The 25,517-nt window shown below is 41.6% G+C and overlaps 1 protein-coding gene across 1 annotated transcript; it reads right to left on the reverse strand.

Annotated features, from left to right (window-relative positions):
* Nucleotides 1-4,733: 4,733 nt before the first annotated feature.
* On the reverse strand, nt 4,734-25,147 carry crip2 (cysteine-rich protein 2). The gene is made up of 8 exons (XM_018663428.2): nt 24,967-25,147; nt 13,250-13,344; nt 8,948-9,005; nt 8,254-8,379; nt 7,317-7,385; nt 7,070-7,164; nt 6,463-6,520; nt 4,734-6,250 (listed from the first exon to the last, which is right to left on the reverse strand). Exons 1-8 carry the CDS (start codon nt 25,007-25,009, stop codon nt 6,183-6,185), a joined length of 612 nt encoding a protein of 203 aa, XP_018518944.1. The 5' UTR covers nt 25,010-25,147; the 3' UTR covers nt 4,734-6,182.
* Between the last annotated feature and the right edge of the window lie 370 nt (nt 25,148-25,517).

The following is a 25,517-nucleotide window of genomic DNA, read 5'->3' on the forward strand; positions in this document are numbered from 1 at the left end:
TCTGTACAGATAAAAGTTTAAAAAAAGAAAAGAAAAAAAAGGTATGTTTCTGCCGTGTGACGATGTGGCTTTGAGAACCGTCGGGGACGGTGGAAGGATGTGGATACAGATGGCATTGTCACTGTGACGAGGAGGACAATGCTTATAAAGCCCCTGACGCCTTTTACTAATGCGCAGGATCTGATGTAACTGTACTGTTAAACCAGATTGAGTCCTTATGCAAAAACCAGGCACATGTGTGACTTGTGTTATTAAGTGGGCACCTCCCATCAGATACTTTGCTGAATTAGACTCTTGGCTGGGTCGAGCGCTATTGGAAAAATCATAACCATAACTCCAATGCAAATTTTCTTATGATTATCTAGTCTATATAATCACTGCAGATCATTAAGCGTTCTGAAGTCTAATTACCAAAAGGCGCCTCAATAATTCATTCAGCCTGCTGAACTGACTGGGGAAACAAAGCAGTGATTCCCTCGGCAGTCTGTCACCCACCTGCCCCGGGCTGAAAGTTAATCTAACATGGGCCAGATCCAGAGTACAGAGAGCTCTCTACAGCTGCTTTATAGCATCATGGTTGGACTGACACCTGATGTCTAAGAGTTAGGTTTATAGATTGCTGATAGAGGAAGTATCAGCTCCTTGCTATAAGAGATGGGATCTCACATGAATACATTATTTCCCTCTAACGTTGGAACAGTTTCGGTGCTTTCCATTCAGAGCTCCGTCTGTCTGTGTTTTGTCTGAACTGCTTTAAGTAATTTAAAATGGGCAGGACTGTACATTTTTAAATAAGATGATGTCATATTATGTCTATGCACCAGTCAGGGTGGTTTTGCTCATGTTGCCAGGCTACTGTCGGTCACTGATCACACCATACAGTCCTGAGGTTTTGTATGTGATGCTGCATTTGTGCCACTTCAGTTATCCTAATGATGAATTTCAGACTTGTAAGTAGCATTTATGTCAACATCTAAGTTGAAATTATGATGTATGCTTGCTGAAAGTGAACAAACAAATCTTCTCCTCTGAGACTTTTTGCAAGTTTGATACGCACAAGGTCTGCCGTGGTACCTACTGCCTCCAGGAAAGATCCACATATTGGCACTGTAAAGTCCTTAAATAGTGTTAGAACTCACTTGAATAAAGTTTATCTTGTTTAAGCAGCTTCCTGTACCTATCAGACTATATCCCATATGCTGATGAATGCTGAAGAGACTTTGAGGCGCACCACATTTGTCCATGTACCAGAATCAGACAGACTTGACACTTGTTCGCTGGTTAGCCTGTAGACATTACTCTTGAATTCTGATGCCTGTGGTCCTGATAGTATTTCACATTTTGATTAAAACACTTGCATTGTTTCTGTGTTATTTCTTATTTCTTTATAGTAAAATTGAACAACTTTATGTAGCCTGCAGCCTGATGTTTTGGGAGTATAATGATGAATATTGTTTTACTTCTACTGGATACCAGTGTATCTTGGACTCTTGTGGCCTAAAAGATGCTTTGAATAAAATTCTAACTTTAATTGCTGCATATTTAGGGATATATAGAGATATACTTAAGCTTTGAAATGTTTCAGAGGCTTTATAGTAGCACCTCACCGCTGACAAAGAAACCCATAAATGTTCCTTGGTAGTTTTAACGCTACCTCAGCATTTCATATCTTCACAAAAAAGCCACACATGAAAGCAAACCACTTTAGGTCATGGGAAGCTGCTGCTGCAGGATTAGACTGCCAGGGAAAGTGACAAAAACATCCCTAGAGACTTGTCCTGGTTCCGTTAAAATGAGCCCCACACCCCCTCTCTTCCAATGCTGCCGTTTTGGTCACTTTACCGAAGCATTCGGACATCTGTTAGATGGGTTGAGTCCATGGAACGTTCACAGCGTCAGTATGTAACATCTATTTAGGGAATAACCGTAGATGGTGGAAATATTGTTTTATGATGTGAGACAAAGTCTCTCCCCTCAATGAGGAGGAAATGGGCCAAAGGAAAAGAGAGAGACAGAGAGGAATTGATATCGCCTCATTGGAAAAACAGTTATGAAAAATATTACATAAAGAGCAGATTCCTATACCTGACACCACTGATGCAGAATCACTTAATCTGCTGAGTGACTGAAGCTCAAACTCGCTGTGTTTTGCTAGGTTCCGCTCTAACTCTGGTCTATCTGAGAAGCTAAAACATGCTGCAGACACTAGCCCTTTATGCAACAATGTCTACTCTGTACTTGGGAGCAGTTCAACCAAAGACAGATTTCGCCTTCTTAGATTTTTTTCATCAGGTTTTGCACAATAAAACATCTGTTATCATGCTAGTCTTAACACGCTAACATGCTCATAATGACAATATGCTAATATTTAGCAGCTGTTTACTACCTCAGGGATCAGACATGCTGGAAATTTGGTCTTATAATACATCTATGGGTGGGCAGCTCAACCGGCAGCTGGCCCAAAGCTGTGTACAAGTACAGTTTGAATAATTGATTAGTCAGTCAACAGGAAATTAATCTGCAGCAATCCTGATAATCAATTAATCATTTTGAGTTTTTTATAAAGAAAGAAAACACCAAAATTCTCTGGTTCTAGCTACTCAAATGCTAGCATTGCTAGTTTCCTCAGTGTTTGAATTGTCTTTGTGTTTTTGACTGCTTGTCAGACAAAATCAGACATTTGTAGTCACCTAAGACTCTGGGAAACTTGGATAGACATTTTGGATCTACAGGAAACACGCAGCAGATGGATCAATAATGAAAACAATCATTATTTTCAGCCCTAAATACAGTAGATCTAAAACTGGCAAAGGATGAAAATAACTTAAACAATATAGAAGACGGTCTTTCCACAATCAGTATAGAAACGAGGAACTATGTGAACCTGACTGAAGCTGTGAACTCTCTAATCCTGGGGCCCGTTACATCCCTAAAGGTGGTGACAAACTGTATTCTCCGTTAAGTCCTGTGTGTCTAATTTTATCTGCAACAGATGGTTTCATTTGGCCGTCTCCATCATGAGGCCACAGTCAGTTCGAGGTGTGTGTGGGTCTGTCGTCAGTGATCTGAAAACAATAAAGAGTTCACATGTAGGCGGCGCCATATACTGACATCTGTTTGGTATCCATGCAAACACATACAGTGCAGTTTCCCGGGAGCGGCCCAGTACAATGGTACAAAGACATTTCCATGGTGTTATTGGAAGTGACCAAATGTGGGAAATGTGGTAGTTCATATTTTGATTTCATGACTAAAATGATGACAGTGTGCAACCCTGCAGCCTGAATGAATGAGTGTGTGTGTATGTGTGTTTGTGTGTGCGTGTATGTGTGTGCATGTGCAGCTGCAATGTTCCCATACCTGTAGTGGAGTGAAACTTGTTAAAAAGTGATGTAAGACTGAAACCATTCAGCAGGGCGAAGCCATTCTTCCGCCTATCAGTCATCATGTTTGGATATGTATGTAAAGTGAGAAACAGTGAGCTGTGTGTTGCCTTAGTGACAGTGGAGCTGACAGCCTCCAGTCATTTCTAGATGGTGACAGAGAATCACTTTCAACGGCAGACAAAGCAAGTTAACTTTGTTTTACCCTCTCTGCAGGGTGTGAGGTGTTTGCAAGGGGTGGACAAAATAACAGGAACATATAATCCAGTGCTGTAAAATAATCTAAATATTTATAGTCCAGTTATCTCAAAAACTATCTATATTAAAAGCTTATAAGTAGGAAAGGATTACACTTTACAAACACCTTCCTAGAAAAGATATAGGGAAGTTCTTGAATGAATACATAATTTTCTACTATGTTTACAAGGAACATGAAGATACACTTCCAGTAACTTTATTCTCATTAACTGCTGGTGTAAGACCGACAGTTTTTGGGTCAGTGTGCAGCTGAACATGAGAAGATTAACTATTTTTCTTCCAAAGTAGTTGGAGTATACAAAATTCGATCAATATGAAGTACCAGTTTTTTACCACGTTTCCAATGATAAATGAATATTAACATATTTGTGTAAATATTGCAATTCTGTGTAGTCCTCTGGAAATTAACTTTAAGTTGGCATTTATAAGCATATATGAACAGATTTATGTTGTTCCTTAAGTGTTTTTCTTAAAAACTCATAAATAAGTCAGTATTTATCACTGAATCATGTTAATTTCCCTTGATAATCAAAACCAAATTATATTTTTGTCTCTGGAAAATGTCATTTGTAAGTATCAATAAATTACCGGACCTGCAGAATGAAGCGTTACCAAGAAAAGCAGTAGCTAATGTGGGACTATTACATGGGATTACATACATGTATTTCTCTCACTGAATCTGTCAACTATAACAAATAAATTCAGCTATGAAGCAGCAGTTTATCCCTGAGTAAATGACTGAAGAACGCACATATATATATATATAGTGTTTTTTCCATCAACATCACAAACCAGGCTGTGTTACAGTTCTGGCAGTTAGGACTGACCTGAGATGAATGAGTTTACTTAACCCAGTGATTCATTCAGGGGAAGCTCAATGAGCAAGCTCGCTCTGCTTTCGTAATGACGTTTACATTCACAGCTTCATAGATTTGTACAAGGGGAGTGACAATCATTTCCCCTGCTGTAACTGCTTTAAACAAACTTGTAGTGTATGTACATATAGATCAGACAGAGAGTGAATGCAGGATCACTGCTTATAGAAAGAGATGTATGCAGTGAGAGCAAATAAACAGACAACAAACCACAAACTCACACCACGTGATGTTTGTTTATTGCAATTCATCATCAGAAAGGAGTTCATAATCTGTCAAAACGATTATCATAGTAACACAGATGAAGAGTTTCTGAAATATTTTATTCGAGGGATCGAAAAGATGAATGCATCAGGGCTGAAGTGCAGCATTTCAGGTCCACAAACCGTGAGCCCTGCAGTGTCTAACAAAGCCCTACCATGTAGAACAGGTAATGGACAAACGCGGTAACAGTCGTACAATAATACTAGAATGCACATTCTTACAGAATGACTTGTCTGCAGTGTCTCGTCTCTGTTTCTACAAGCTCTAAGCTACTGTTTCTGCTAATGGCAAAAAATATATATATAATACTTCAAATAGCGCATCATCATCTCTTGGAAAATAATAGCAGGGTTATTTATTTTGAAAATAACAATGAAAATCTTGATCGTAGAGAATTATACAGCTTACATCGCCTCATTTTACCTCCTTCATAATCAGTCCCATAAAGGGTAGTAGTAGTAGTACAACAGCTAATGAAATTTCAAGGACATGATTTCAGTAATAAATACATGTTTCTCGCCCTAGCAAATCACAGCCCGACCTTCCCAAAACTTCACCCACGTGCCTCGTTTTAAAAATAGTGTTATATAAAACAACTGGGACAAAATACTCGTGTTATTTATTAGCACGACATATTTTATATAATCCAGATTCTGCTGCAAAACTGGTTATTAATATACGCTCAAAAGTACAAAGTCTTACTACAGTCTCATGGATGTGTTGAAAATCATGTAACAGTCGCCTCTGAAATCCACTTGCCCACCTTTATACAATATGCTTGGACAAAATCTCACTTTTTTTCACATAAGGAATGTTGTCAGGCAGCCAAACTGTAAATATGGCATTTGTAAAATACAGATTTATTTATTATTCTTTTTTATTGGCAACGTGTTCCTCCTGAGCACCATCTGTGCGTGCAGGAGCCTCCGAGGTGGAATTCCTCTGGCTGCCAGCACAGTCCACCTCTCCACACCTGAGATTCACTTTCCATCACTCTAACATACATCATGTCATGTCAGTACATCCTCACACTATTCTCTTGGTGCAAAATTGAAATATAAGACCATAATGTTTTGCTGTAGTGACATTTAAAGTGTTGACATACATTTATAAACGTGTAAACATGATTTAAATTATTTCATGAATAGTGAGTCAGTCGTGTGGGAATGCTGGATGTGGTTGTGCTGAGGGATCTCCTAGAGCAAATATATATATCATACGTCTAGGCAGCATTTGTAACCATTGAATCACCTGATCCGGGGGCAGCTGGGAGCTGGGGTGTGGGTGGGGGTGAACGCACAGGTGGGGAAGAGAGGGAGGAACAAAAAGGCAACAAATAATACTGTGGTTGATGGTCAGTGTTGTGTAGAGAAGAGGGATGAGGCTGAGAAGGGGACAAGGTTCAAGGCTGGGTCACTGCACTGGGCTCCTTGTCATAGATGTAGCTGCCCACACCACCAGTGTTCACGCCTGGAAAAACCACAGGGACAGCAGTGGGTTTAAGAGACTGAGAGGGCAAGAGAAGGTGCAACATGAGCAGGAAAGGCAGAGAAACACGTCCTGTAACGGCTTAAGAAGCCATGTGCAACGTGTGCGGCTCGGATCAAGTGCTCGGACATAACGACATTCTGTTTCAAGTGTAGCTGACAATTGATGGGTTGACAGCGCCCCCTAGCGGTTACCTTTGGGCCCGAAGAGAACAGCGTAGCAGGGTTTGTGGCAGTAGGGCTGGCCGTCATGCTGGAATGAAAGAAGGAAACATTAACACAATAACAAGCTGTATTTTCCTGTCCCAAAAATACAGTTATTACAGTGACTACATGATGGTCAATGAAATAATCGATAACTCTGTAAAAGGGTTAGAGATTAAAGTTTAAAGGTAAAGTTTGCAGACTGTATATCATATTTTTTTAATGAAATTAATTCAGCGCTGATTTCCCCATTCGGACCCAGTTTTTTTATTATCCCCTTGTTTGGGGGTCTTCTTTTTTTTTCATGACTTGATTTTAAGAGAACTTAAACATATGTTCTCATTAACTATGACCTCAATGCTAAAACATATGATCATTATATCATCATTTAAAAACAGACTTAATGCAGTGCTTAGATTGTACAGGTGTACCTAATAAAGTGGCCACTGAGTCAGCGATTCTTTTGTCTTTTTTTAATCTTTCCATTCATTCCTTCTGTTTTTTTCTCCTGCACATTTTTCTCCTTTCTTTTTTTCAGTATTTCCAACTTTTCACCTCTCTGTCTTTTTTCCCTCCTCATATATTCGTCTTTTCTCACCTCTGCGTGGCTGCCAGCAGACAGAGTCTTGCTGCACCTCTCACAGCGCAGACAGGGTCGATGCCAGTCCTTGCCCAGTGATGTCACCTTCTCAGCTATTGTGACAAACGCACACACACACACACACACACACATGTACATACACACACCCGTGAGACACCATGGCAACCACTTTGCAGATTCACACCTATTACTGCAACCTTTTTCCTCACCACCCCCCGTTTCCTGGAAGTGTCGAAGTACTTACCAAAATACACCTTCTTGTTGCAGCGGGGACAAAGGTTGGCCTCTCCAGAAAAGGTGGTGATGCTGCCAGCTGCCAACACATTACAAACACAGACACACACAGACACACACATTACAATAGTGGAAAAGCTGGAGAAAAGAAAGCGCTTACATAAATGACCACTAATCTTTCCAGTTAGGTGTGAAATCCAGTGTACTAGTAATGTAGAAGAATAAAAAATAAAATTGAGCCAGGTACTAAACAGTTTTTATATGTTTCAAGAGGGAATTACTGAGTAAAAAAACACTCATGTTGCCAATTTTGATATTCTGGTTGCCAAGTTAAAACACTTGTCTCACTCTGTCTTACAGGAGCCAATCATGGCAGCCAATGGATGTTTGATTACATGCAGTGCTGCGCTGGAAGCTGCAGGTGGCGCCAAAGGGCCAAGACTTTGTAATGTACATACACTAAAATACACTTACACTTATGTTGTTGTATTTACACTAAATTACTTAAAACATTTATTAATGTCTCTACTATCCTTTTGAATAACATCATCTTGTAAGAGAGAGAGAATTTAGCTCCAGAGAGGTAAAAATTACATATGTGTATAGCCTCTGATTTAAACAACCAAATAGGTGGAAAATAAACTGAAAACTACACAGCAAGAACAATATTAAATTGATTTTGTTGCTGCTGACAGGGTGTGTGTCATGGGTAAAATCCCTATCTGACACGTCTAAAAAAAAAAATCCCCCCCCAGTCCTGAGAGACTCTGTGCATCGGTGTTCTTATCATTGAGTCAGCAGCAGCTTTCCTTCTGACCCTACAGCTTCTTGAAATCACCCAAATCTTTAAGGGGAAAAAACATTGAGCAGCTTTTTCACATCAATGCTTGCTGATAGAGCCGCAATGTACATACAGTGTGAATACATGCAGACTTTTCCTCATTTACCTTTCGATGCTGCCTTCGGTGCGTACACTCGCTTCTCCTCAGGTTTAGGGGCTGAATCCACACTAGTCGGGTTGTTGTTAGCTGGAGTGTCATATACATATGAGCCTGCTCCACCAATGTTCACACCTAAAATAAGATGAAAGACAGGATTCAGGAAAAAAATAAAAAAATAATCAGTTTTGAACTGTCCAAATCTGCACCTCCTACTTGTTAACTGAATAAACTGCTGAATACATTAATAAATATTGAAATAAATACAAAATATTATATATCAAGTTAATATATCAAGTCAATTAATATGCAGGCACAAATAAAATAAATGAAGAAATGTAGAAAATTGTCTTTAAATAAATCTGCTTAGTTAACATTCATTTTATAATTTATTTATTTATATATTAATCTCAGCTTTAATTTATGTTCGTTCTTTTTTATTTAATACAATATTTGTTTCTCTATGTATTTATTTCAGCATTTGTTTATGTGAGGAGGACGTAAACTGTGAGTTTCATCTATTTAATCTTAACCTGCTTTTATCAGAGTTGGTTGATTAGGATGGGAGCACCGTAACTTTCATGTTGTTAAGGATGAATAAACTGAACATTTATCTACTGATGCACAAGTCATTTTTAGTCCTTAACCTGACACGTGACAGATGTGAGGTAGTAGTTGTTGAATAAAATGACATGTACTTCACCTTTCGGCCCAAAGAGGGCAGCATAGCACGGTTTGTGACAGTAGGGCCTTCCATCGTGCTGCGAGAGACAGAAAAAACATCATGATGTACAGATAAAACACTCAAAAGATCTGGAAGGATTAAAAAAACCCCTGATGACGCAGATGAGGAAACTGAAGCCTGACATCCATGAGAAGTCATATTTTTCGTCATATATTTTGGTTTTGACCTTTCTTTTGTGGAAAGAAGAGGAGATGGAGAAAATGTGTCCAAAAAGGGAAACAAGTGTTATTTTTTCCAGCTCACGGCTGCTTAATGATGATGTCACTGTCACAGGTTGTTTCAACACATAATAGCAACAGCGGCTGTATCCAAGAAGCAGGTCTGTGTTGATTCATCGCCACACTTCAGTGCTACCTACATGACCACCTGCCACTTGGAAGAGGAAAAAGATGGCCTGCTTGGTAGTGCATGCTGGGAATGTGGCAGTCATTGCAGGTGGAGCATGTGACCAGCTTGGGTAAGGGATCAGGGCTGAGGGCCAGGGTGGCCACTGGTCCAGAGCCCGATGCCCATACATGAGAAGAACCAAGCAAATGCAATAGGCAAGACGCCAGGCCCCGGGGTGGTGAGGAGAGTTGGAAAAGGGACACTTCTTCTTTGGCCACATGAGCTCCCTTTTTACTCAGAGGACTGGTGCAGCGATAAAAAGGATTGTTCGCTCACCTTTAATAATGCATTAACCGTGACAGGATCAGCTACTGTTAAAGCAGCCACATACTCCTTTCACACATCCTGTTTGACATTTATGAGATCCGTGAAGGTTTGGCTGCACATGCCAAGCTGTGACTAAGCACTGATGACTTTCTCAGGACAGGACAACACAGGGGCCTCATTGTACTGACTGAACTGAGTGGTCTGTTAACATCCTGCTGTACAGTATCTCTGTGGCTCTGGCTGTGAAACATCAAGAGGCAGAGAGACCCTAAAAATGGATTATCCATCGCTGCCGCACAGCCCACTCTCTTCCCAGCAGTTAACTTCCTACATCCTGATACTGAAATGCGCTGTCTCCATCTCCTTCCTCATCCTCTGTGCCTCATTGGCTACAGCCTCTACTCACTGCTTTTGCTTGAATTCAAGACCAGACTGAAATTGGATTAACTTTGAATTAACTGTCTGTTTTTGTTCTGCTTTTCACTTCCTACTTCCTATTTACAGACTAAGGGCAAAGTCACTTCATGTCTTAGCTGTTAGTTATTTTAGGACTAGGTTCGGATTTTCAGAGATGTCACCATTTAGCGTGTCTGTGGTGCTGTAAATGTTTTAGGATTTCCTTTTGACAAAGCAGGATTTACTTGCGCCTCATAAAACTGAATAATACAGTTTGAAAACACTTCAGATAAAGCATAAATCTCACCTTTCAGGTGCTATGTCTTTAGGTGCGTTCGACTTTATGAGGGGCTTCACAGCGCTGACTTGACGTGATGCATGCTGGGTTTAAAACAATGCATGCCAGTTAGAAATTTTGTCTGACTTTCACTGGCGCTGCGCAAAGTCACTACGCCTGCAGTTGCTTTTCTCTGGCTGCACCGACTGTGAACCAACTCCGCGATGACAGCACTTTGTCCTGTTTGGCTCAAAACTTCACTGATGTGTAGTACGTTTTTATTCTAAGCACTTCAGATCAGTTATCTCCTGTGGTTGTCTCTTCCAAAGTTGATCTGATTAGTTTGATCTCCTCTTTCTGACAGCTCACATTTTACATCTGTGCACCAACGCTATTGTTTGAAATTCCAGATAGGATGTTTCATACTTTTATTTTTCTTCATACTTTTCTGGCCAACGGGAGCATGAAGGCCGGGGAGGGAGATGGTTGGTTCAGCTAACTGGCTAGCAGAACCTATAATAGTTGAGCAGGAGAAGCTCTGACGCACTGCTATTAATGTTAGAAAAGTTTAGAACAACACTCTGGTTGAGTAAACAATGTGTGTATAGGTTTATAAAACAGTGGAGATGAATTTGGCCCAGTTGTCTTGGCCCTGGCTCTTTTTATTCTGCTTTTCACTTCCTTTATTTACAGATTTATGGCAACATGCCATAGCTGTTGGTTATTTTAGGAATAGATTAGGCTTTAATTATGGTACCACAGATGTTCTAGTTTTGACTCAGAGAAGAAGGTATGCATTTTTTTTAATCCAAGTTGTGCTAATCAGGTGCTAAGGGCTAATAAAGCCATGATCATTTAAGATCATCAGTGGAGACTTGTCACCTTGTCTTTTCCAGCCTGGCTCTCTGCCACCAGCCTCAGGAGGCTGCTGCCCTCCTTTAGCCCTCAGACGACAGGCCACACTGGGCTTCACCCCGCCCCCTCAAGCAGCCATTGCTGCTCTGAGGTTCATAACCTCCTGCATACCAGGCCTGAGATGACATCAAACAGCCTCCCAGACAGCCGCACAGCTGCTTTACATGCCTTTTTATTTATTTATTTTTAATATGCACCATCTCTCAGCCTCACTCTGTTTCCATGACGATGATCGAGCACTGAGTTTTTCCTACTAAAGTCAGGCTTGTGGCACGGTGCTGCAGCCCAGGGCGGGATTTGGATGCTGTCCATGGAGAGAGCGTGCATGGGGTGGGGGTGGTGGTGTTGAGAGAGCACGGGCTTCAGAGAGATTGTGTGACTACATTACTGTAATCATGCAGAGATTAAACAGCAGGAGCAGCATCCTTTGGGGTCTGCAGGGAAATTGCTTTTGTGTACAAAGAGGCTGAGATCACATCCTTCTCGCACAGAGAAAAGAGGCGGGAGACTCAGAAAAGTGTTTGAGCGATGTACAGAGAGAGAGAAAGAGAGAGGGTGAGAATTGAATCATTGGCTGGGTCACGGAAGGCAAAAAAAAAGGGGCATGATAAGAAAATCCCCAGGGTGGCAGTGCCAGATAGTGAGCAGTGGTTCGTTCTGGGGTCACAGTCGGGGGAATCTAAGTTGAGACATGATACTGCAGTTTGATTATGTAACAGACAGAGGGAAAAAGGATCTGAAAACAACTCATCCTGTAGCGCTAAGGGGGTTAAATTTCCCACAGGGACAAACCATATTGACAGATGCAACCAGGCAGGAAAAAGGACATGCACTCAGCAATTTCCTGTGCAGAATGCGCACAGTCTGTGAAAAGAAATAACCCGCTGAAAAATGCTTACATTTGAAAACTGTAATACTGTGTTTCCTCCCTGACATGTAATTACGGATATGGATTTTTAATAAGAACTTACACACTATCATTATATATTAAACTATCATTTTCTAAAGGTTAAAACACTGGAACTGGAACTTTGTTAATGTTTTTTTTCTCAAGGCTCTGAGAAGCCACAACAACATCTGTTGAACTGTTTCACTGATGATTCAATGTAGATAAAGTCTGTCAATAAGTCAATACATAACCAGGCAGAACTGGCCTCCCCTTTGTTAGATTTCACAGCAATAGTCAATGAGCTAAGGCACAGACTTTGTTGACCTTTGACCCTGTGTGACTGACATTACAGTACTGAGAAAAAAAAAAAACAACTACCTCAAATAAAGCTCAAATAAAACAGGAAAGGTCAATTCAGAAGAGCATAACAGAAGTCATTTGGTGGCCATTTTTTAGCACTACTGAGTGCATGTATTGTTAGCATGAATGGCCACAATGGCAAGTGAACTTCTCCCTCAGGCAATGTTAGTGACGTCTTATTAGTTATGTCAGATGTAAAGTCTGCATACACACAGCTATACTGGCTAGAAAGAGTCATATCACTGCATTAGTTGCAGAGTTAAAAGCCACATTTTGTGGTTTTTCCCTTTTATTTCACCCTTTAATTACACTGAATGCCTTCAGTGAAAAAGCCTGTGTTTAAAGCTTTAATGGTTTTTATTTCACACACTCTTCTTTCTTGTTATAGTCTGGTGCCTACGTTATGCACAATGCAACTTGACTGCCGGCAGCTCCTTTGGAGTTTTGGTGTGTTATTCTGGTAGCGGCTAACGTAGCCTTGAGTCTCTAGCCTTAAGCAGAAATTAGTGGACTACAGATTTTTTCTGGATTCAACTTTTTTCACAGAAGTGCAGAAGTACTATGCAACTCCTGTAAACTAACTTTGATGTGTCCTTAAATCATCAATTGACACTTAACAGAACGAACAGGCATTGATTAGCTGAAAACATGGAGGATTTCTTGATGATGAAAAGATGGTTTGTTGCAGAACTAGAGATTAGCGTCACCTGTGTGTAATTTCAGTGTTGAAAGGATACTATTGTACTGTTAATAGTGGTGTGGTACTGACCTCAGCGTGGCCTCCAGCATTAAGGAGCTTGTTGCAGCGGTCGCACTTGAGACACAATTTGTGCCAGTCTTTCCCCAGTGATGACACCTTTTCAGCTGTAGATGAAAGACAAAAGAGAGACAGAAGAATAGGGGTTGAGTGCAAACATTCACATAAAGCGGCATTTATATACATTACTCGGAACAGCAGCTTTTGTTCTCTCTATCACTTGTGCTGGGCTTTGTATGTGTTATAATGTGCCGTTCTATCAGTAATCGCAGAGTGGGATGACGTCCCCTCATTGCTTCACTCTCTGCAATAATGATTAGCTTGTGCACTGTATCTCTGGGCTGCTGTGCCCCGATTGAAATCCTGTCATTGTGCCAGCTGAGTGATTGTTTTCTAGAGGGGGGAGGGGGTGGGGATACTGGGAATGCCTGTGTACCACACAGGATGCTGTCATGATGTCATTGCGGGATAGAAAGACAGTGGCGTGAGTCCCAGGCCAGCTGGAGCAGCGGGGGGTGTCCACATCTAACCCAGACCCTTTGTGTTACCCCTCCAAACATACACACACCCATCCCCCAGTTTACAGTACACCCCCCTTCCTCTGCAGACAGCCCCTCGACCCCATTTCCGTCCCCTTTTTTCTCTCCAGTCTCACAAACCGACCGCCCCTCCAGACAAGCAAAAGGGCCCTAATTATACCCTTTCCAATAATAAATCTCTGCTGCTTTCACACAATGGGCCCTAAGGAGTCATGCCGGCAGCAGAGGAAACACCTTCTCTTATCAAGGCAGGGCACAAATAGCCGGATACTGGAGTTGGTTTCCTACATACCCTCAGTCAAAAACACACAAATATACGCACACACGTACAACATGTATGCAGACATACAGATGATTGCTTCCCCCTGTTCTTCCTCGGTTTCCCACATGTACCATAACGTTAAAGTCATGTCAAATTCCTGCGTCAGCGTCATGTCAGGAGGCAAATTAAATCAGACATCAAGAGACATCAAGGTTCTCTGTTTCTGAACTATTTTGTCCAAAAACACAAGAAAAAATAAGAAAAACAAAACTGGAAGACGAACTTTAAACATTGACACAAATGGCCGACAACAAGACCATGGAGAGGACTGAGTGCAGGGTGAAGGGTGGACAGTTGGGGGCCTCACATCAAGACTTGATAGCGGAGGAATGCTGACTTGGCCAGAAGACACTGCTGGAAATGTAAAATCACTCTTAAAGATAATGTTATTCAGAGTAAAAAGCCCTTAATAAATCATTCTGTAGATCAATAATCTGCTCTTGAATCACAGGATGGCCGCAAAAACCTCCAGACACCACTGGAGTTAAAAGGAAATGCTTACTCTCTACTGAAACGACAGGGACATGTGAACATGACAATAAACCTAAACCTGACTGTGACTTGGGTACTGGGTACTGCCAAAATGTGGGTGACCTACAATCAATACTGAGCCTGAACGCATCCTGCGTAGATGCAGACGGAGGACTGGGAGCTACTGATGCTGCTGTTCATGCTATGACTCCTGTGGACTCAACAGACCCTTCAAACCCTTTCGGTGCTTCAACTTCAACTGACACTGACACAACTGCAAATCTCATTCACCATGCATTTTCTGCTATGAGTGTAGTTAAATTTTCTTGTGTAAAATTAGCCTTTAATTAGAGAGTAGTCACAAACCTTAAACACCTCCAGATGATGTTTAAATCAGTGTGAATGGAACCAGCAGAGGCTTAACCTGTCACCTGCTGAGTGTGAGTGTGATTTATTTCCTCCTAAATCTGAGGATAACCATATACCTCCTGACACCTCTAGTGTTAAAAATAGGCTGCATTAATGGACTACAGGAGCCCTGCCAGTGTGTCCTCGATGATGCGTGTTCAGTGTGTGTGTGTGTGTATTCGTCACGGACGTTGACACACCTCCAGACAGATTTGAGAAGTCAGCGTATGACTAGAAACAGACGTCAGAGCCTCATTCCTCTGTATACGACCGCGTCTGTGTGTGTAGTAACAAAGTCCACTGTTTAACAGCTCCCTGTTTTAAAGGGCATTTGTTATTGTAAGAGGGGTGAGCCTGTCTATCTGCATTATGTGCTGTGGGAGTTATAGAGTGGGGGAGGTGGAGGGGATCTGCATCTGGCCCAGATGTTTATACCCGCAGCTTTCATCCAGGCTCTATCCTTATTATCCTTCATATAGCCCCGACTACTGAAATAAATCCAGAAAATATGCGTCTGTGTTGACATTTTACACAGACACACACACACATAAAAAAGACAGAAAAATCTAAATTAAATAATAAGAATTATGTAATGACTGCACCAGTGGACTGACAGACAGACGGCTCTCTCTGTGTCCCAAAATAGTACACGTGTGGGCACAAATGAAGCGACTGAAATGCCACCGTGTCTCCCTTTACCTCGTTACAACAACGTGAGGGTAAATGCGCCCACTTGTGTAAACAAACAAGCTCCCGTTCACAGGAGAAGTCTCTGCGGAAATTCACATTTACACTGTCAACATCGATGAGGATGTGCCAAATCCTTTTAGCCGGGCTGTGTTCTCTCATGACAGCCTGCGATTTGCCTCACTCAAAAGCGAACAACAAAGGACCCCCCCCCCCCACCCCCACCCCCCGTGACTTCATGTAAACAGATGACCTGCTTTAGAAAATAACTGGTGCAGAGCTTTAGAAAATCTCACCTGAAAATCAAGTCTGTTTTTGCAATTAACCGTCTATATTTAGTGTTTAATAGCAGAGATGGGCACACTGAAACAAAGCCCATGTGAAGTACAGTTATTATTCATGTGAAGTATTTGACAGACAGATGATGCTACTGCAGGAACACTGAGCTCCAAGACAAAATGAAACAGAGTCATGGTCAGAGGTCGTCGCCATAACCATATGATACCTGCACCACTGTAAGCTGCTTAACTTCATTTGTAAATTCCTGGTCTAAGCTCTTCAGTCTGCGGTCGACTTCTCTGATTGCATTGTCAATATGCTTTAAATCACTGAGACAGCCTGCTGCTGACTCCTCTTCTCACTGATTTGGCCTCAATGTTTACAACCGCTTGGTTTCACTGATGTTACGAGCATTAATCAAACTGAAGGAGGCAAAACTGAGCATACTTGAAAGTGCTCCTGTGATTGTGAAGAGTCTCTGTGTGCGTGAATTTCTGCATGAGTCTGTAATAAGATGTGATCTGAGCGAGTGGCAGCAGAAGTGCAATATCATGTAGAAAAGTCCCGATGTGCATAAACACAACGTCAGCGGTGGCACTCCACCCGCTTCAGCATAGTTAAGTTGATCTGGAGCCAGGAAATTACCAAATAGGCTCAAGTGACGCCCAGCGAACATGGCATTACGTTAGCATTACTGCGAGCTTTACACGGGCATGAAATTAAGGGGCAACATCTTGTGTAAACACAGAACTTTGTGTCACTGAAAACCCCAAACATAAGTGAGCGATTTAGCGTGACAAACTGGAAAGAACATGGAAATTGAGATTGGCTTATGGTTCAGATTTCATATGGTAAAAGACATTTAGACGTTTACACAGCTATAATTTATTACAAAGCTGCAAATATTAAAATATACAGTGCTTTGAACATCTGTAATAGACTATAAGTGATTAGAGAGCACTTAGTCATATTTTATTTACTGCTCCAGTGACATATTATCCATGATACGAATCCATAAGAGTGAGATTTATGTGGAGCCAAAGAATTAGCATTCAATAGGGAAGCCGTGGTCTCTCATGAAGAGAAGTCATTAATTGAGGCTAACTTTTTTTCCCTGGGAAATTGGAGTCATAAGACATCTAATGCAAAGAGAAAAAAACAGCAATTCGACATCAGATAGATCCAGCATCCCTGAAAACAAATTACTCATGTGATATTACAGCGGGTAAGAGAATCCGTTCTGCTCACCAAGACGCAGGGACATCAGAGAACTTCCAAGCAGGCTATGATTCGATTTATTTTGTTTGTTCTGTTACATGATGCACTTACACTTCAGATCGTATTAAGAGTGAAACCAATTACGCTCAGACGGAGTCCCATGGCCTGTAAAGGGAGCGGGCCCTGCAGCAAATGATCTTCAAACACACTGTAATTGGACACAACATTAAGCAACAGACCTTTAACGAGGGGTCTTCAGAGGGAAAACATTATCGGCCCATTTTCTCCAAATGGCTTAATTACGGTGGCTTAATTGTCAGCAGTGACAGTGCCGTGGCAGCTGAACACCAGAGCTGACGATGGCACCGAGTTTCACCCCAGGTCAGGAGGAAATTTGTTCCCTGTCTTAATTCGCAGTCATAACAGATAAACAAGCGCTAATACAACATTTACACAGTTGAAAGCCCAGAATGCAATGTGGCAGGAGGGGAGCAGGGCAGGGGTTAGGCTCTGAAATCTTATATGGGTGCTCTCTCTTATCACTCAATAATTTGATCAGGGTGCAACAGGAGGTGGTGGTAGTGGTGGGGGGTCTAATGTGTTTGACAAAGGGGACGACAACAACTCGACAGCTCGAGTCTACAACAAGATCAACAACTGTAAAGGCTCCTGTTTCTGGATGTTTAACAGCTTTGACAGAAGCGAAACGCAGACGCAACACTTTTTAATCAAGCATGAGGGTAAATATAATCATCAAAGGACTCGCTGATATGTAAAAATGTACAATTTATAACTATATTCTCAATCAGTTTGTCACAGTCAAGGCTGACGTTGACTCAGTGTATTTTAAACAGGCATTAAATCACTGGCTTGTGATAATATTTTTGCGGCAAATTACGCTTGAGTCTCTTCATGTCTTCATGTTCATGATGTAACCAGTGTTATTGTAAATATTTCTAAGTCTCGCTTGGCTGGATTCTGTTCTGTGGCACCCTCTGGTAATGTGGACCCATCTGTTCAGCCTTTCCTGCAATAAACCCGTCCAAAACACACTTATAAACACACACACACACACTCACTGCCTCCTCTTTCTCATTCCCCTTCGTCCATCAGTGACAGCTGCGTCCATGCGGGTGTTTTTGCTTTTTTGGCTTTCGTCACAGTCGTGTGATGATTGCACGTCCTAATAAACTCCATACACCTGACTCACTCACTCGCTGACTGAGTGACTGGAGGCAAAGCAGGAGTCAAACATGGGAGGTACAAACCCGGTTCATATCTCAAGAGAAATGTAAGAAAGGAAAAAACAAACAGGCTGTGTTTCCTTCTCTGCATCCTCTCACTATTCTGCTCTCTGGAGCACAAACACCCTCAAGGATTTGTGACCTTTTGCTTAACTTAAAGACAATGGCCATTCATTGGGGCACACAGGGGCATTCGACCTCACAAAGGGAAGTTATTGTGAAGGAATTCTCACCTGGGGTATATCACATACCAAACCTACAAGAGCATGTTTTGTTGAGCGTTAATGGTGGGTCAATATCTGCTCAGCTCACATGATCATGACATTTAATTAGTGATGGTTTGGCGAGCAGATTTATGTATTTATTTGTCTCTTTCATGTCAACATCCTGACCATTTTGAGTTTCACGTCTAAGAGGCATTGCCAAAGTGATGAGGCATTTAGAGGGCAAAAACGTAAGGCTAAACTAGGCTAAAAGTATAAACAAATGCTTATTTTCATTGCCAAGCTATTGAGTATTTCTTTGATTAATCTGCTGATAGTAGTCTTTGAAATGCCACAAAAATAAAGATAAATGACAACTTTTCTTCAGAGCACATGGTGTTCTCTTTACAGCTGCGAAGATGAGTGGATTAGTTGATCAACAACAAGGGAAATGCCAGCTATTTTTGTTAATCGAATAATTCTTTTAGCGAATTTATCAGCAACAATGCCAGACATTCACTGGTTCCAGTTTCTTAAATGTCAGGATTTGAGCCGTTTCCTCTCACATATCATTAGAAACTCAATATCTCTGGGTTTTGGACTGCTGGTCAGACAAAAAGACATTTGAAGATGTCACCTTAGGTTCTTGGAAATTAAAGTTGACATTTTTCTGACATTTCATAGACAAAATGATCAATTAACTGAACATAATGATATATGAGAGATCGTAAAGCCAACAGTAAAAACATTTTTGTGTCATAAATGACGTTAGCTGCAACTATCAAGTATTTTCTTAATGAACTGATGACATTTTTGCCTATAAAATGTTGGAAATCACTTAAGTACTTATTAGACAGTTGAAAAGGTTTTAAAAACTTGATGATCCTCTGCTTGCTCTGTGTAAACTAAAAGTAGGTTGACCCCCGTGGTAGTATGTTGTGGAACATTAGAATCGATTTGTTCAGGGTCAACATGTGCGTGCAGTTTCCTGTGGTGCTCACTCTGACTGTGCAGGGTGGAGGCCAATGCTAAAGAGCCTCTAGGAAACATGGATTTGGATCTGTCTCTCCCCGTGGCTGATGCAACCCTGTGGCAAAACTTCGCTCTGGAGGTCGTCTGTCGCCTCAGCCAAGGCGAGGTTTCCTCCCCAGGCTTTCTCCCTTTCTCTCTCCCCTCACCACCTCCCCCCTTGTGTATAAAAGAGGCCGACCTTGTGAATCCTGCTGGCTGACGTAAATGGGCTGCAGTTAACTCGCATCCTGTCTGCGCTGGTCAGAGAAGCCTCAGGCAAAATGCTACTCCACAGTCCCTGCCCCAATGACTTGTTCGCTTGAGCCCCCCCCCCCCCCCGCCCTGAACCCCTGAGCCTACTTACTCCACACCACATCTCTTCTCTATCCAGTCAGGACACTGTGTCCCAGCTACAGGGACTTCAAAAAGATCGAGTGTGCATGACTTGCTTACAGAGTAGCGGACCATGTCTTCAAAAGAGGAGGCAGGCCCATATCAGTCGACCTGCACCTTCAGATCAAGCCTACGGTAATTGGATAATCAGCCCTTGAGGGGTAGACATCATATGACAGAGGCATAAAATGTAGCTGTGCTTAAATTCCATTGAGTGAAATCATCTGAGTCTTGTAAAACGGTATAATAAAATTGACTGTGTCTACATGAGAGCATGGTGCAGTGGAGTAGTTCTCTTTGAGATTGTTGAAGAAAAGGAACTTCAAAGTTTAAGAGATGAAGTTATAATTCTTAAGATTTCAGTCCTGTTGATTTGGCAACACCTGTGGTGATATTAGTATGTGATTTTAAACAATACTATTCCCAGAGTTACATCAAAATGACGCCTACTTTGAGCGCCTTTAAGCGGCTACTGTCAGAAACACAACAAAAGATGATAAACTTGTTTACAGCTCACCCAAATAAACCATGTGCTGTCACATTGTTTTAATAAAGAGGAGGAAGACTAAAGATGACATGGTCTAAGATGGTGAGAATGAACACTAATACTGAACTAATGAACTCTAACGTTGTCTGCCACATCATGTGAAACGCATGCATTTACTGGCTTTGGTTTTCTGCACCCCCCTATGCGAGGGTGAGGCCTGTTCTATTCAAAATTTGAGCAAAAATTAAATACCTTCATCTGTAATTATCTGCTTCAATTCACAATTTTCCACCAGTTTGTCTTCATCCTTCCTATCTCCAGGTGTTTATGGATGTTAAGTGCTAATTTTACGCTTAAATTAAAGCATTTTCAACTTGCATGGGCCCATCTTTGCCACAATTTGTAAACGTCTAAATTTACACTGACTATAAATTAACTTTGTTTAGTTGTGTAACTCTACTGGAGCTCAAGAATTTCAAGCACTGCATAAAATATTACAGAAGGATAATATTGTGAAAGTAAGTCTCTAGAATCCTAGGCAACTGCAATTTACCATTATGTGCTAGTCTATAGTTTTGTGAATCTAGTTTCCTTTTTTTGTCATACAAAACCTTTGGTCTAACCCCGTCTCATCTTTTTCTGATTTATAATCTCTCTATCATTGAATTTATGATGTTTTATCCAAGACACCTCTAATATTAAGTTTAGAGGCCAATATTCAGCCTTTATTGGAAGCAGGTCTGGCTTGCTGTGTACAGAAGCTAACTGCTATTTCTGAAAGAGCCAGCCACACATAATAACACAATATTAAAAATGTGTGTTTTAATAATGAAAATGTTGAGGGTTATGACTTCAAAGTGTAAATCATTTGGATGAGGTTCACACAACTAACTTTGTTCCTCTGTGCTGTTATATAACAGGTTGTATCACTGTAAGGTGAAATGGTTTCACCTGTGCTGGGGGATGGTGGGGGTGGCGCAGTCTGACTTTCAGCACCAAGCTTAATGCCATCTCCATTAAGGGATCATATTTGTGCCTCAAAAAGGCAGAGAAGAAGGACCCTCATTGACTGGCACACAGTAGCTGGCAGGTTATGCAATGGCACCGAACAGGAGGCAACGACTCAAGAAATGATGTTACATAACTGACAAGGCACATTCACACAGCCCTACTGGGCAACCAAGTGGAAAACAGGGTACTCTAGCGGTGACAGAAGAGAGGGGAAAGAAAAAAAGGCTATTGTGTAGATGTTTGGGGTAAAAGCGGGGGATAAAAAAAGAGGTGTGTGGGAAGCAGTGCAGCGTTCTGTATCGTCGGGCTGAGAGGACCAAGGTATTCTGTCCGGCTGGAACGACAAACGTGCACAGAGACAGAAAGAGCCTTGTGTGAATAGAGATGTAGTTTCTCATTATAATGCATGAGGCACTTTGAGAGTCTCCGTTTAAATAAAGGCGAGCCATCAAAAAACAACATCAGGGGAAGAGGAATTTAGGGCCTGAGGCAACACCAAGTGACTGAAGAAGACGAGGAAAGAGAGCCAGAGTGAACAGAATCAGTGAATGAAAGAGAAACTCAGTCACAGCAGAGCACCATTAGTTCCCATTAAGTTCTCATTTATTCACTTAGCTGCACAAAGATGCATTGCTCTCATTTGTCATGCACAAGAGTTGGATCGCTCAGCTGAATTTGGATCTGGAGTTGGGGAGATTTAGTGCACCATGCTGTGTTGTGACTCTCTCACACGCTAACAATGTATTTCCACTAGGCCTGGTCACATGTCAGCCCAATACTCCCCAGTGTATTATAAGCATCTCTGTACCGCAGGAACTAAGCAGATGCGAAGCCACAATGTGGACGCTGGGAATTTGAATTCAACCCTGCAATTAAGATGTTCGCAACACCGGCAACAAGCGAAAGGTTTCCTTTTTTTTTTTAAACTTGGGTCTCTGAAAATATCTTCACAACACTTGAGACACTTCAAAGTCCGAGAAAACGGCAGCAACAGTCAACATTGGCCTTTTAGTGGCGATGAAATTGAACCGTCACTGCTATAAAACAGCTGCCTGTTAAAGTAACGGAAAATAATGAAACCAAAAGAATTTCCATCCCAGACTGTGGCTCCCCGCTCGCCATTTGATGACGTTTTTTCAAAGAAGTAAAGAAGAGGAGAGTCAAGTGTTGAACGCCTTTGCCTGCAAAATCCAATATTGGGCAACACCAGCTGGATGGCCAGGTGGGTAACTGCAGGGTGGGCCAATCACCACTCTATATAGCACGCCACGAACCTCCACCGCAAGGAGGAAAAATGGGACGGGAAATAGACAATTTTCTCTATCAATAACACATGTCCTAGTGTAGATCAGAGGGAGGGTAATTCATGCCTGTTTTCTCACTTTTACTGTTCTAGAGACTTGAAATTTCACCTCAACACTGGATTTCTTGCATCTCTGGAGAGTTGAATGGCTGAGTGGAAGGTTGTGTGTAGGTGGAGCTGCTGAGCTCATTCTACAATATCTGAAATTCATCACTGACATCATGTTGATGCTTCAGGCTGTGGGCAGCAGCAGCAGCACACAGGCCGAACTCTTCTCCCTCCCTGACCTCTCCCATGTCTTGTCATAGGTTTCCCAGCTTCTTTAGCAATGCCTGAAAGTTTAATTTTGTCATTAACACCTCCCTTTACTTTCTCCATCCTCTCTGGTTTGACGTGCACAGCCAGTTCCACCCATGCCGCCTTCCAATAGCAGTTCATCATCATCATCATCATCATCTTAACAGTCGACTCAGCCTCAGGCGCTCTCCACCCAACAAGACACACCCCAACCAAAAATAACTCCACAAGACTGGATCCTCAGTATGTTACATAAAAAAAAAAAAACATACATCACCGTGGAGCTGTGACTCACTCGCTGCAGCGAATTAAGGCTACAGCACAAATGAATACTCAGACATGCATACAATCTGTATTAGGGAGAAATAAATCTTATTTGTGCAGATATTATTCCATGCCAGTGGCTCTCGGGACACCATAGGATGAGCAGCAGCTGTGATGTTCGCTGCTGCCGCTCGCCGTTACGTAAGAGGACTTCCATCCACTCACATAATTGATTTTGACCCCCGTGACAGCTCTGATGTGTGCTCTGAAGTGAAGAAAAGATCAGCACCGAGGACCGATTTTTTTTTTTTGTTCCCAGCATGTGGCCAAACATAAACACAGGATTACCCAAGGTTCAACAGGACAAGCACCATGTTCCCCTAAAAATAAACTGAGCAGAGTGCATAATCATGTGCAGCCTTCAGATTCAAAGGCAAGCAATGTAAATTTTTGTTTACTATCACAATCCTTTAGCTCCTTTAATCTTCTGCTTTGCTCTCGTCTGTGTATATTTCCTTCACTGTAAACATCTGTTATAGAAGATGCTATCTTCCTCATTATGACTACATGTGAGTCAAAGCTCTTTGCCCTAAGTGGGTGTTCTGGTTTCCCACCTTTGTTTACAAGGATGCAAAAGATGCTTGTTTACAGGTTTTCATCCCACTGACACAGCATGATGTTGCCGTGCTCCTATGTGAGTGGGCAATCTCAGCATATGGCATTTCTGCACTCTTGGCAGTGGCTTCCATTAGCAGCCCTCCAAAGCCAACTGCCAGGCTTGGATGTTTACCAAACACAACAAATTAAAAAAACGGCACACAGATCAGTGTCAAAATAAGATAAATCATTCATCCAGTTTTGTGAAGACAGTGCAGAGAGGGCATGTTTTCTCTCACATTAGACACAGGTTTTTAAAAAGGTGTTAATTTGTTTAAACATTTGCTCATGTGGCTTCTGTTTACATTGATTCCTTTGCCTCTCCAGCTTTTGGTTCTCCCACAGTTTGTCTCTGTTAATAATTTACACTGCAGCAGCAACTCTCTCCCCTAAACAAATAACAAATCTGAGAAATGCTGTGAACTTATGTGAGAAACTCATCTGGAAAATGTAGGAATGTTTTGCATTTTCCCCACTAATGGACAAACAGCCTAAAGCAATATTGAGCTTTATGGATCCAATATTAGGCTACTGTCAAACATAAAGCACAAAAATATCTTAATATCCAACTGTACTCTACTGAGATATTGTTCAAAACATGAGTAGCAAAAGTATACGCATACATTCAAAACTTCATTTGAAAAGTAGGCATTTTTAGTTCACTTAAATTCTGTAACTCGACATACCTTAATTCCAGTTGTGTGAAACGTATAGCTTTTCAATGAATGGGTATTGGCTGCTTTATATACAAATAGAAACACTACTCATGGCATTTGTAAATTAAAGACCTATAGAATTACAAAAACATGCAAATCAGGTTGCCCCAAAAAGATCGATTCCCTGTCAGGACTATCTTTTGGCTAACGAGCGGGGTCACCATCACGAGCCAAAAGTAATTTCAACAGCCAGGACCGAATAAAGCAGGCATCACTTACCGAAATACACCGTCTTGTCACACTTTGGACACTTTGAAGCCATGTTGGTGATGTTATGGGTCGAGTGAAAGTGATCTGTTTTGTCTGTCCGGAGCGGCGTCCACTCTCTCTCTCTCTCCGTCCTCTGGTTCCTGTCTCCCAAAGCAAGTGTCTCCCGCTCCGCTTTCAGAGGCTGGGAGCATCTATTCAGTCAACGGTTACTCATTAGCATAGCCCCGCCCCCGACTGCCATGCCTCCTCATGTCTACTTCAAGTGTTGTGGGAAATCTAGCAACTGAGCAGCTAAATGGAGAGACAGCAAACTGGTAAAACATAATAACTGTTTGATTCTCTTTCATTTGACTCTGTTTCGCTCTTTTAATGTTTGAATTTCAGTTAACCGCGTTCTCTCCTCATTCTCCCTTCCTTGAACATCGTCATTGTAACTGTTCTTCAAACTGCTAGCCAACAAACTTCAAGTTACCTTACCTCAAGCTAGCCTTTTAGTAAAGTATGTAGCTAGCTAAAGGTCTTTACCTAGATTGCTGTTTTATCTGATGATGAGCAAAATG

The sequence above is a fragment of the Lates calcarifer genome, linkage group LG19, assembly GCF_001640805.2.
Source record: "Lates calcarifer isolate ASB-BC8 linkage group LG19, TLL_Latcal_v3, whole genome shotgun sequence".
In the NCBI taxonomy this organism is placed as follows: Eukaryota; Metazoa; Chordata; class Actinopteri; family Centropomidae; genus Lates; species Lates calcarifer.

What these genes read in the sequence shown, in the direction of transcription:
- crip2 (XM_018663428.2), bottom strand. Translation starts at nt 25,009, where the DNA reads ATGGCTTCAAAGTGTCCAAAGTGTGACAAGACGGTGTATTTCG. An exon ending in ATGCTGGAGGCCACGCTGAG is followed by an intron (nt 9,006 to 13,249) that starts GTCAGTACCACA and finishes TGTCTCTCGCAG; the next exon opens with CACGATGGAAGGCCCTACTG. An exon ending in TGTTCTCTTCGGGCCCAAAG is followed by an intron (nt 6,251 to 6,462) that starts GTAACCGCTAGG and finishes TGGTTTTTCCAG; the next exon opens with GCGTGAACACTGGTGGTGTG.